Below are 12,618 nucleotides of genomic sequence, written 5' to 3'. Positions count from 1 at the left end.
TGTTCCAGAGGTGCGTGAGGTGTTTGCACTCGTCCTGTCAGACCTCCAGATTCCGTTCACTCGTGTTCCCCTGGAGCCCGGTCTGCAGGGCTGCCCCGCGCTACCAGCACACCTCCAAAGATTCTACGCTCAGGTGGAGAAGGACGCCCGGGACTCCATCCCTGTGTTCACCCGCTACGGAATCAGGTTTGTGTGGACTGAGCTCAATGAATCCTCTCAATGGTTCGACTGGTCTGACAGAGGTTTAGAGGAGGGTCATGAGTCCTGGGATCATATGGATAAACTGGTGTTCATAAGGACAGAATGGGACCACCTCACACAGACTTCAGAGTGAACAGGCTTTTATAGAGCAAACATTGTTTTGATTGACAGCTTATATCACAGTTTTGTTTTTTTGGCAATCAACATATTTTAGCATTATTAAAGAGGCCCTATTATGCTTACTTATGTTTTTCCCTTTCCTGTAGTGTGTTATATAGGTTTTAAAATGGTCTGCAAAGTGAGTTTGTGTTTTCATGCAGGGTGTCCGCGGGGTCTTAAAAAGTATTAAAAGTTGATAAATAAATTTAGCGAAAATGAAGGCTATTAAAAAGTATTAAAGGTCCCATGTCATGGCCATTTCTACTGATCATAATTCCATTGTCTAGGTGGAAGGTCTACTAAAATAGATTTATATTGTGCAATTTTCCAAACTCGCATTGGTTTCTCATACAGCATTACATTACATTGCATTTAGCTGACGCTTTTATCCAAAGTGACTTACAATAAGTGCATTCGACCAGGAAGATACAACCTTGAAGAAAACAGAATCATATAAGTACATCAGGTTCCAAAGAGCCAAACATTTCAAGTGCTGCTCAACTGGCTTTAGATAAGACAGTCCTTTATTAGTATATAAGGGCTTTGTAAATAATTCTATCGCTCGAAGTGGAGTCGAAAGAGATGAGTTTTCAGTCTGCGCCGGAAGATGTGCAAGCTATCTGCTGTCCTGATGTCAATGGGGAGCTCATTCCACCATTTTGGAGCCAGGATAGCAAACCCACGTGTTTTTGCTGATGGGAACTTGGGTCCCCCTCGCAGCGGGGGTGCAGCGAGTCGTTTGGCTGATGCAGAGCGAAGTGCACTTGTTGGGGTGTATGGTTTAACCATGTCCTGGATGTAGGAAGGGCCAGATCCATTCACAGCATGGTGAGCAAGTACCATTGTCTTGAAGTGGATTCTAGTAATTACTGGAAGCCAGTGAAGGGAGCGGAAGAGCGGAGTGGTGTGGGACAATTTAGGAAGGTTGAAGACCAGACGAGCCGCTGCATTCTGGATGAGCTGCAGAGGTCGGATGGCACATGCAGGTAGACCAGCCAGGAGGGAGTTGCAGTAGTCTAGGCGTAAGATGACGAGAGCCTGGACCAGAACCTGCGTTGCTTTCTGGGTCAGCTGGGGACGTATCCTCCTGATGTTGTAAAGAGAGTATCTACAGCAGCGGGTTGTTGCAGCGATGTTTGCAGTGAAGGACGGTTTGTTATCTACAGGACTGTCTCAGAAAATTAGAATATTGTGATAAAGTTCTTTATTTTCTGTAATGCAATTAAAAAAACAAAAATGTCATACATTCTGGATTCATTACAAATCAACTGAAATATTGCAAGCCTTTTATTATTTTAATATTGCTGATTATGGCATACAGCTTAAGAAAACTCAAAAATCCTATCTCAAAAAATTAGAATAGTTCCTCAGACCAAGTAAAAAAAAAAGATTTATAACAGCAAAACACAATCAAACATTTGAAAATGTCCATTAATGCACTCAGTACTTGGTTGGGAATCCTTTTGCACGGATTACTGCATCAATGCGGCGTGGCATGGAGGCAATCAGCCTGTGGCATTGCTGAGGTGTTATGGATGCCCAGGATGCTTCAATAGCGGCCTTTAGCTCATTAGCATTGTTGGGTCTGGTGTCTTTCAGCTTCTTCTTCACAATACCCCACATATTCTCTATGGGGTTCAGGTCAGGGGAATTTGCAGGCCAATCGAGGACAGTAATGCCATGGTCAGTACACCAGTTACTGGTGGTTTTGGCACTGTGGGCAGGTGCCAGATCATGCTGGAAAATGAATTCCTCATCTCCATAGAGCTTTTCAGCAGACGGAAGCATGTAGTGCTCTAAAATCTCTTGGTACACAGCTGCATTTACTCTGGGCTTGATGAAACACAGTGGACCAACACCAGCAGCTGACATGGCTCCCCAAACCATCGCTGACTGTGGGAACTTCACACTGGATTTCAAGCAACTTGGATTTTGCTCCTCTCCAGCCTTTCTCCAGACTCTGGCGCCTTGACTTCCAAATGAAATACAAAACTTGCTTTCGTCTGAAAAGAGGACTTTGGACCACTGTGCAACTGTCCAGTGCTTCTTTTCCTTAGCCCAAGTCAGACGCCTCTTCCGTTGTCTTGAGTTCAGAAGTGGCTTGACCATGGGAATACGGCTATTGTAGCCCATTTCCCGGACACGTCTGTGAACAGTGACTTTTGATACCTGGACTCCAGCTTCAGTCCAGTGTCTTTGAAGCTCCCCCAAATTCTGGAAGCGACTCTTCTTCACAATGCTGTTAAGGCTGCGGTCATCTCTCTTGGTTGTGCAGCGTTTCCTGCCACATTTCCCCCTTCCAACAGACTTTTTGTGGATGTGCTTTGAAACTGCACTCTGTGAACAGCTTGCTCTTTGAGAAATTTCTTTTTGTGTCTTACCCTCCTGATGGAGGGTGTCAATGACGGTCCTCTGGACAGCAGTCAGATCAGCAGTCTTCCCCATACTTGTGATTTAGTTTACTGAACCAAGCTGAGTGTTTTTCAAGGCTCAGGAAACCCTTGCAGGTGTTTCGAGTTAATTAGACGATTCAAGTGATTCGTTGAACACCCTACTAGTATACTTTTTCATGATATTCTAATATTTAGAGATAGGATATTTGAGTTTTCTTAAGCTGTATGCCATAATCAGCAATATTAAAATAATAAAAGGCTTGCAATATTTCAGTTGATTTGTAATGAATCCAGAATGTATGACATTTTTGTTTTTTTAATTGCATTACAGAAAATAAAGAACTTTATCACAATATTCTAATTTTCTGAGACAGTCCTGTAGGGTCACACCCAGATTCCTTGCAGTCTGAGTCGGGGAAACAACAGAGGTGCCGATGTTGATTGTTAGGTCAAGAGTGGGGCAATCTTTTCCCGGAAGGAAAAGCAGTTCAGTCTTGTCAAGGTTGAGCTTGAGGTGATGAGCAGACATCCACTGAGAGATGTCTGCTATGCAAGCAGAGATGCGTGCGACGACCTGGGTCTCTGAGCGGGGAAAGGGCAGAATTAATTGGGTGTCGTCAGCGTAGCAGTGGTATGAAAAACGATGCGGGCTAATGACTGATCCGAGCGAGTTTGTGTACAAGGAGAAGAGGAGGGGACCAAGAACAGAGCCCTGAGGGACCCCTGTGGTTAATTGACAAGGGTCAGACTCTGACCCTCTCCAAGTTACCCTGTAGGTGCGGTCTTCGAGGTATGAGGTGAGGAGGGAAAGTGCAGTGCCTGAAACTCCAAGTTATTGGAGAGTGCAATGGAGGATCTGATGGTTCACCGTGTTGAATGCAGCAGACAGGTCCAGAAGGATGATGACAGAGGAGAGGGAGGCTGCTTTAGCAGTGTGCAGTTCGTCAGAGACAGCAAGGAGAGCAGTTTCTGTGGAGTGACCTGCCTTGAAACCAGAATGGTGCGGATCCAGAAGGTTGTTCTGATGGAGATAACAGGAGAGTTGTTCACAGTGCGTTCAAGTGTTTTAGACAGGAACGGGAGGAGAGAGACAGGCCTGTAGTTTATAACATCAGACAGGTTGAGAGTGGGTTTCTTTAGGAGAGGGTTTACTCTTGCCTCCTTGAGACTGTTTGGAAAGTGACCAGAAGTTAGAGAAGTGTTGATAAAATGGGTGAGAAACGGTAGAATATCAGGAGCGATAGTCTGAAGGAGGTTTGAAAGGATAGGGTCCAGAGGACAGGTGGTAGGACGGGCAGAGGTAATAAGGGTAAGAACCTCACTTGGAGAGAGAGGGGAAAAGGAGGTTACTGTGTAGGTGAAAGGAGGGTCAGGTGACCCAGCGGTGAGTAAAGGTGAGTCAGAAAAAGAAGAGCAAATATCATCAACCTTTTTTTCAAAGTAGTTAACAAAGTCGCTTGACAGAAGGGAGGAGGTGGTTTGGGGCAGCATCTCTGTATAGTATGTGTATTCACTCTCTCTGCTAAACGCCTTGTTGGAGCTCCTGCCCCCCCCCCATGCCTGTGATCCCAGTGTGCTCTGATTGGTCGGGACGTTGCGAGGCTCGCTGCTCAGTGAGCTGGCTTACTGGTGTGGTTTCCAGGTCGGCGATACAGCGGGACAACGCAAAACTCATCCTGAGCACACACAAACACTCACAGCCGAAGTAAAAACAATAAGTGTGGCTTGATATTGGGTAAGAAAAAGGTTTATAACGCTGTGAGAATGGGTCTGCGGAGAGCATTTCTCCGTGATCCCAACTCGTCTATTACCAACCAGGGAGCTCTATGCAAGTCAATGGGACTCCCTGTTAGTTGAAAATGTACGCTAAAGGTCCTGGTGTGTGAGGAGCTCCGCGGATTGGTCCATTTTGGTTCCATTTTGGGAACCACATGACGTCATGCGGTTCCCGGAAGAAACAAATGGAAAAAGAGAAATCTCCAACGAGGCGTTCTGGGGCAGCATAGACAGGTATTTTCCGTGTTAGAGGTTTACTCGCTACAGGGTGTACTTTGAGGGTTTTTCAATAACCGTTTACATGCATAAAACCTTCATAACACTCAAGGGGACGGGTAGTAACCAGAAAAGGATGACATGGGACCTTTAAACGGCATTTTCCAAGGTATTAAGAAGGTCCACAGCAACGACAACATGAAACACCCTGTTTCAGGCTGGGTTTCGCTGTCTCGCCGACCCCACGCAGCAACCAGGAAACCACACCAGTAACCCAGCTCACACTGTCCGCTCCTCACAGCAGCGAGCCCCACAACGTCCCGCCAACACGGCACCCAGACCCCACGCAGCATTCTCATCTGTTTGTCATTACTGGTGTCATTTTCTGGTTGCTAACGCCATTGTAACACATAATCACTGATGTTCCGCTGTAACGGTGGTGGACTCATCAGACCTGAGTGGGCGAGCTGACCAATCGGAGCACAGTGGGCTCGGGGGGGGGGGGGCAGGCAGTAGCAGGAGCTCCAACAAGCCGTTTAGGACAGAGAGTGAATACACATACTATACAGAGATGCTGTATGAAAAACCAATGTGAGTTTGGAACATTGAACAATATAAACCTATTCTAGTAGACCTCAACAATGGAATTATGATCAGTAGAAATGGCCATGACATGGGACCTTTAATAGATTCGTACAGGGAACCAAATCTGTTATCATCAGGTTCCTCAGACAGACCGAGCTGCTATTGATTATCTTGTCCACATTTCATGACGATTAAAATGATATTTCAGGTATCGTGGCTTTAATGATAGATTTAGTGAAACATTAATGATAAAGTATACGGCCCTGTGTAATGGTTGTGTGTCACAGCTGAGTATTCACTTTACAACACACACAGTCTGTGGAACTGTGTTTGAACTCTGCTGTCTTTTTCACTCATAGATCTGCACAGTGGTGGAGGGAGCAGAAGTATTAATGTGTGAGCAGGTGATCAAATCAGCTGAGATCTCTCTAACACAGCCATGTGTTGGCATGGTTTCATTAATGTGATGCGATGAGTGGCTGTGCACAGATTTCCTTTGGAGTGAATCAAAGAGTTAATTGTCCTTTTTCCAGGGCGAACACACTGTCTACTCAAAACCTGCAGACATTGTTGCAGGTTAAATTAAAACACAGATTGATAAATATTTGAATCCCATTAGATGTATTAATCCCCAGAGGTGTCGCCCTGCACAGAGGTGGGAAAAGTACTCGGGTGCAGCTAGTTTGAGTGACTTTGTATACTGCAGGGTAGCTTGTGAATTTAATCCAGGTGGAACTAAAGTCTGATTTAAGAGTTGATTATATTTCAAATCATTCATCCAGATCTGTAAATCAACTAAAGCTATTAAATCAATGTAGTGGAGTAAAAGTACACCATTTACCTCTTAATTGCAGTGGGGTTGAAGTAAAAAGTAGCATCAAATGAAAATACTCAAGTACTGTACAAGTATCTCAACATTTGACTTAAATACAGTACTTGAGTAAATGTACTTAGCTACTTTCCACCTCTGCTGCATGTCCCTGATGAGAGTTGATGCAGCTTGTTGTTGTTAATTGAAGGTTGAATAATGACCTGCTGATGCATGCAGTGGTTCTGTCCTCTCTCTGGCTGACGCACACTGACTGTCTCCCCTCTGTCCCCAGGTGGCCCCATGTGTACCTGGGGCTGACCACCATGGGCCAGAACATGTCCGTCCCCAACCTGCAGCGGGCCCTCAGCCAGGCGCTGGCTGCGGGGCCCCCAGGCTCTCCCTCCAGCGGGTCAGCAGGCTCTCACCAGCCTGTGGTCACAGCAGAGCTCATGGTCCACCCGGGGTACCCCAGTCTCCCCCAGGAGGGGGGCTGTGGGGAGGGCCCCGACGAATTCTCCCAGTCCGCTGACAGACAGCACGAGCTGGGCGTGCTGAGGGACCCTACCCTGCTGGCACTCTACCGCAGGGAGGGGGTGCAGCTGTGTGCCTTCAGACACCTCTGAGCACTGTGTGGATCCTATAGAGACACAGTGGTTAGAGCACAAATCACTCTCAATGTGCCCGGACTAGCAGTATGTGATGTGGGGGGTGAGGATTTTACTCCAGACGTGGTTTTTATAATAGCATATCTTATCTTGTTATTGAAACATTTCCTAAAATCACAGAAATATGTGCACTGCCACGCTGTTAAAACTTTATGAATTAAAATTCTAACTAATCAGTCACTAATTAAGTTAATAATAATGAAGGAACGCAGAGGTTGGACTGAGTTATAGACTTTCACTTCCTATAGATCCTTACAGTTGAGAACAAAACTGGTATCTGATGTTTCTCTCTCTAATCTTAAAGACAAAGTGTCATTTTTAATGGGGGGGGGGGGCTCACCGGGGTTGTGCTATCATGCAATAAGGGGTATTTAGCTCAAATAGGCTCAGGAAGAGGTTCAATAATCTGGATCAGCTGTTGCTTTGTCGTCGTCGTCCCGGACCTGTCTCTGACCTCTCTGTCGTGATGTCACCAGATGTCAGTAGCGGAATGAAACTTCAGAAGGAAGTTGTAATTAACTTTATTCCTTTAAAAGGAAAACTGACAAAAGGATGATTTTTATAACAATCAGTCAACCCATGTTCTCTTTTATTGTTAAAAACATTATTTTTTCATGGCTGCACACGATGAGTAATTGATATGCAATTAATCGTTTTGTGGATGAAGTATCTTCAGAGTTTGAGTCTTAGTTTTGTGCTCATGTGTATTCCTCAGTAAATGAAGCCATGTTGTCGTTGTGGATTTGATGAAATGATTCCTAATGAACTCAGGTCTGTAGCACTGAACATCTGATAACCTGCCAAATGTTGGACTCTAAGTGAATGTGATTGAACATGCACCTGTAACAGTACGCTTTGTAATATTTATAGCTTTTTATCTGGATATTTGAAATTGTATATATTGATAAAGTTTCTGTTGAAACTTGTTTTACATTGCTGTGTTTAAATTGTTACAGAGATAACGACTGAACAGCTGGGCGAATAAATGATGTCAAACCGATATCTGATGTTTCAACGTGTCATTTTCTATCTCTAATTTGTACATGTTTAGAAGCCCTCAGAGCAGTTTTAGCACATATTCTCCAAACCTACATAACAGACAACACAGTCTCACGGCATTTCATGTTATAGTCACAAAATTAATCTATTGATTCGTGCCTGCACCAAATAATAACAAATTAGAAGGAAAAAAAGATGACAACAAATACAGATTTCAGTATTCTGAGGCTCTGAGCCCCATTTCTTTTCCTCACGGACGGCAAAAAAAAACGACATTATTCAATTTTAAATTAAAGGGATAGGGTTAGGCATAGGGTAAGATATTGAGTAAGAAAATGTTTTTATGAATCACAAAGCTTCTGGTCTTCGAAAACCAGACCGGACAAAAAGACGTGGTGCAGGTACGAAACATATCACCAACAGAAATACATTGCTTTTAAAATCGTTCTGTGTAACACGAAAATTGTGTTGGTGAACACGAATCAATAGATTAAATTAATTTCGTGACTATAACACGAAATGCCGTCAGACTGGGTTGTAACAGATGATCATTTTTCATTATATTCGTATTCTTGATACATTGTTTTAATACTAATCAGACATACAGTAGTTGGAGAAACAAAATATATCACCGGCTGCTGGACTTACAGGAATGCAATGTCCAGAAAATCAGTGCAATGAAAAGTCTTATTTTGGTAGTTTTTTTATTATCATCCTCACACAGAATGCAGGGGGGGGGGTGGTCCTTTCCTAGCGGCTGGATTGATCTTGTGTGCAGTGAGCTCTGTCACTAAAATGTCTTCTGTATACGTGATAACTGCTGTGCCTCACTTTGAGACTTCACTTTTTAAGACAGCTCGCTTAAGTTTGTTTCTTTTACAATCACACCTTTTTGTTTTGTTTTTCAGGAATTAACTGTCCAATGTCAGCAACTGTTTTATGTTGTTGGTGGGTGAGAAACACTGTGGTATCACAATCCAAAGTAATGTAACCTGATTACTTGTATTTACTCTTGAATTACCTCAATATTAAATGCAATGCAAAAAGACAAGAGGAGATAAATAGCAATAAGATGTTTTTACTTAAAGGTCCCATGTCATGGCCATTTTTACTGATCATAATTCCATTGTTGAGGTCTACTAGAATCGACTTATATTGTGCAATTTTCCAAAATCACTTTGGTTTCTCATACAGCATCTCTGTAAACTACGTGTATTCACTGAATTTCACTCTCTGCCTTTAACGGCTCGTTGTAGCTCCAATAGCTCCAGCCCCCACCCTCCCTGTGAGCACAGTGTGCTCTGATTGGTCGGGACGTTGTGAATCGCGCTGAGCTCCGTGGAGGTGTGGTTTCCTTGTTTAGCGACAGCCAAACTCACCCTGAGCACACACAAAGTCACAGTCGAAGTAAAAACAATAAGTGTGGCTTGATATTGAGTAAGAAAAAGGTTGATAAACGCTGTGAGAATGGGTCTGCAGAGAGAATTTCGCCGCGATCCCAACTGTCTGTTATCAGCCTGCAGCCAGGGAGGAGAGATCAGCAGAGCTGCCTGCACTGAGTGTGTGTGTGTGAGGATGTCCGTGGATTGGTCAATTTGGACCAATCAGCGGGGGCTTAACGTAACGGCTCCGCAGACGTAGCGTAACGGCTCCACGGATTGGTCCATTTGGTTCCGGGTAACGCATGACATCAATGGACAGTGACGTATCTCCAACGAGGCGTTTTGGGGAGGTATTTTCTGTGTTAGAGTTTTACTCGCTACAGGGTGTACTTTGAGGGTTTTGACTCTGCAGACCGTTTACATGCATAAAAACCTTCATAACACACAAGGGGACGGGTAATAACCAGAAAAGCATGACATGGGAAAAATGTAAACATTAAAAAAGAAGGACCCAAGATATTTAGGATCAACAATTATTTTATTTATAAGAAAAGCTGCCTTTCACTCAGCATATTCAGCCAGCAGCCTATACACCAACACTGAAACACATGAGCACATACTACAGGTTAAAGGTGGGGTAGTTCATTTTGGAGAAACCAGCTCGAGTGCGCTAGAATTTGAAAACACACAGCCGGAAAAAATCTGCCACTTCCTTACAGAACCCCTCCTCCAACACACACGAACGCGCACATGACCAATGAGGGCACGAGATAAGTTTGTGCAAAGATGGAAGGCTGACAAGCAGGTAGGCCATCCAGTTATTTTAGCCGGGCCGACTCAGATGATTGGTCGTGCTTTTTACAGCGCCACGGCTTCCACAGATGACATTTTTTTATTGATTTTTTGTCAAAGTACTTAAGATATTCATTGCTATCGGGATGTTAAGAGCATTCCATGGAATATAACAACAAGTGTATCTCGAGCCGGTTTCTCAAACTTACCTACCCCACCTTTAAAAAAGCAGAAATAAAATCTGAGCTGACAGAACATGCTCCGTTTTAGTTTAATACACACAGTTAAGCTCACACACACTATTCTATGAACATATAGGTTCACCTGCTGAATTAAAAACAGAACAAATGAAGCAAAGAAAGTGAAAACCATAAAGCAGATTCAGGCAGTAGGCGTATAGATTCACACTTAAAGTATTAGCCTACAGAACAGTACAGCTGACAGAGAAGAGAGAACATCTGATCCTTTACAACAAACACTATATGAGGAGATACAAAGACAAAGAGCCAGACTCCCAGGTCCGGGGGGACCGCCAGTGGGCAAACGACCTGAATATCTTCTTCAACAGATTTGATCAGTCATGCGCCCATTCCCCCCTGCTGCACCCCCCATTGTCCCCACTGCCTGGAAATGGCCCAGTTACCTCTCCCACCTCTACTCAGCCCCCGGCCATCAGCTCACATACCTCATTCACACCAACGGTGTTTCAGGGCCGGTTCGGAGCGGGAGCTTGAAAATCACCGGGTTTTCCTCTGCACACCGCAGCGGAGCAGCCTCTTAGGTCCCGAATCCGGTTCATTTCGAGCACCAAAAAATTGTCCGGCCAGAGCATAGATGTAGAACTGGATACAGCGTGGCCTCATTAATTCCTATGAGAGTTGCTCTATAGGCGCATTCACACCGCAGTACTTTTCCCACAAAGGTTCATGAGAACTTTGTTCATCAGAACTCTTTAGTTCTGATTAACTAAGTACAGATCGCGTTCACACCGGAATAAGTCCCTGGGGGTGGATTAGGCAAATGGAGCCGCTGACGTCACTTCTTCTTCTTCTGCTTTGGGTTTACTGGCAGGCCGCAAACAACTTCACGGCGTATACTGCCGCCCAAAATCCCCGGCCGGAAGTCCCCGGTTGTTGGGGACTGGCTTCAGTAGAAGATGCTGGGACTCCCAGCAGCTTCTACTGAAGCCTTCCGAGTAAATCGCCAGAACGCCGACACCTCCTCATCTCCACCGCTCCCATGTTTTATTTTGTGTTGACCATAAGTTAGTCTCTCTGCGTTTCTGCGCTGGGCTAATAATGCTAATAAAATGGTGGCTTCACAACATTTTTTTTTCGTTTTACGGGGGGTGGTTTGCAATCCCCCCAGCCAATCAGAAATATAGCTCTTTTCTCACAAGAGAGCCGCATGAGAGTCCCTGCTCTCTAGCTGGGACGGAAAAGGGGATAAAAAGGTTCTCATGAACTAATTTTAGTTCCGGCTCTTTTTGGTGTGAACGCGACATTTCGGAACTATATCGGAACTAAAGTGGGAAAAGTACTCCGGTGTGAACGCGGCTATTGGCCAAGCCCCGAGGAAGTGCGCCGGACTCAGATGAAAATATTCGTGGTGTCCAAACGGCGTTACTACACTTCCGTTTGGTTGCCAGGCCCGGAAACACTTTTTCCCATTGACTTATGGGGAAAGAGTGGTCTGTAAATCGTTGGATAATTTTTTTTAAACCCAGTATGAACACTTGTATAGCCCTTATTGAAAACAGTCGTTCCTCAAGTTGTAAAAATGTGCTAATAACGTTATTCTGGGAGTTATTTCCCTCTGCATTATGAACGCGCATCTAACCCACGGGACCGCACCACCCGGCACGTTCATGTTACGTGTTCAGCATGGTCCCGACCAATCAGAGCACACTGTGCTCACAGGGAGGGTGGGGGCTGGAGCTACAACGAGCCGTTAAAGGCAGAGAGTGAAATTCAGTGAATACAATACACGTAGTTTACAGAGATGCTGTATGAGAAACCAATGTGAGTTGCGTTTATCTTTACCCATGGATGCACAATAAGAACGGACCCATATTGTCTTACTGCCATCCCACGGAGCTGTAATAATGGATATATTGCACATGTTTGCTGTAATTCAGTATTATACTACATGGGCTGAATGATTAAAGGGGACCTATCATGCTATATTTGAATAATATATTGTAGGGCCATACCTATATAAGGTATATTTATAAGTTTTATTTGTCAAAATACCAAACAGATCATGCATTTTAGCCATGCCTCATTTTGCCTCACTCCAGCTCTGTCTTTGCATGAGCTGGAGCTGACCACCCCCCCCCCCCCCCCCCCCCCTCCTGCAAAGGAGGGGGCGAGGCACAAGCGTCATGTTACTATGCTGTTGCCATGCTGTTGCTATGCTGTTGCCATGCCACGGCAACCTCTCATTCCCCTGATAGGTGGAGAGTTGACCATACAGGCGGAGTGCACCTCTGTGACATCATAGAGGTGCAAATCAGAATCCACATGTATCAAATCCGTTGCAGCGTTCAGAGGGAAATAACTCTCAGAATAATATTATTAGCACATTTTTACAACTTGAGGAACAAATGTTTTTAATAAGGGCTAAGTGTTCATACTAGG

At 44.5% G+C, this 12,618-nt stretch overlaps 1 protein-coding gene across 1 annotated transcript in view; it reads left to right on the top strand.

Moving 5' to 3' along the window:
• Positions 1 to 7,806, top strand: part of ydjc (YdjC chitooligosaccharide deacetylase homolog) — a 22,112-nt gene extending 14,306 nt beyond the window's left edge. Inside the window, exons 5-6 of the mRNA XM_079690957.1 lie at positions 9 to 186; positions 6,434 to 7,806. Coding sequence (XP_079547083.1) covers positions 9 to 186; positions 6,434 to 6,764 — 509 coding nt within the window. The 3' untranslated portion in view covers positions 6,765 to 7,806. The remainder of the gene's footprint in view (positions 1 to 8; positions 187 to 6,433) is intronic.
• The last annotated feature ends 4,812 nt before the right edge of the window (positions 7,807 to 12,618 follow it).

The sequence above is a fragment of the Notothenia rossii genome (genome assembly GCF_949606895.1).
Source record: "Notothenia rossii genome assembly, chromosome: 6".
Lineage (NCBI taxonomy): Eukaryota > Metazoa > Chordata > Actinopteri > Perciformes > Nototheniidae > Notothenia > Notothenia rossii.
This window is presented reverse-complemented; position numbering and strand designations above follow the sequence as displayed.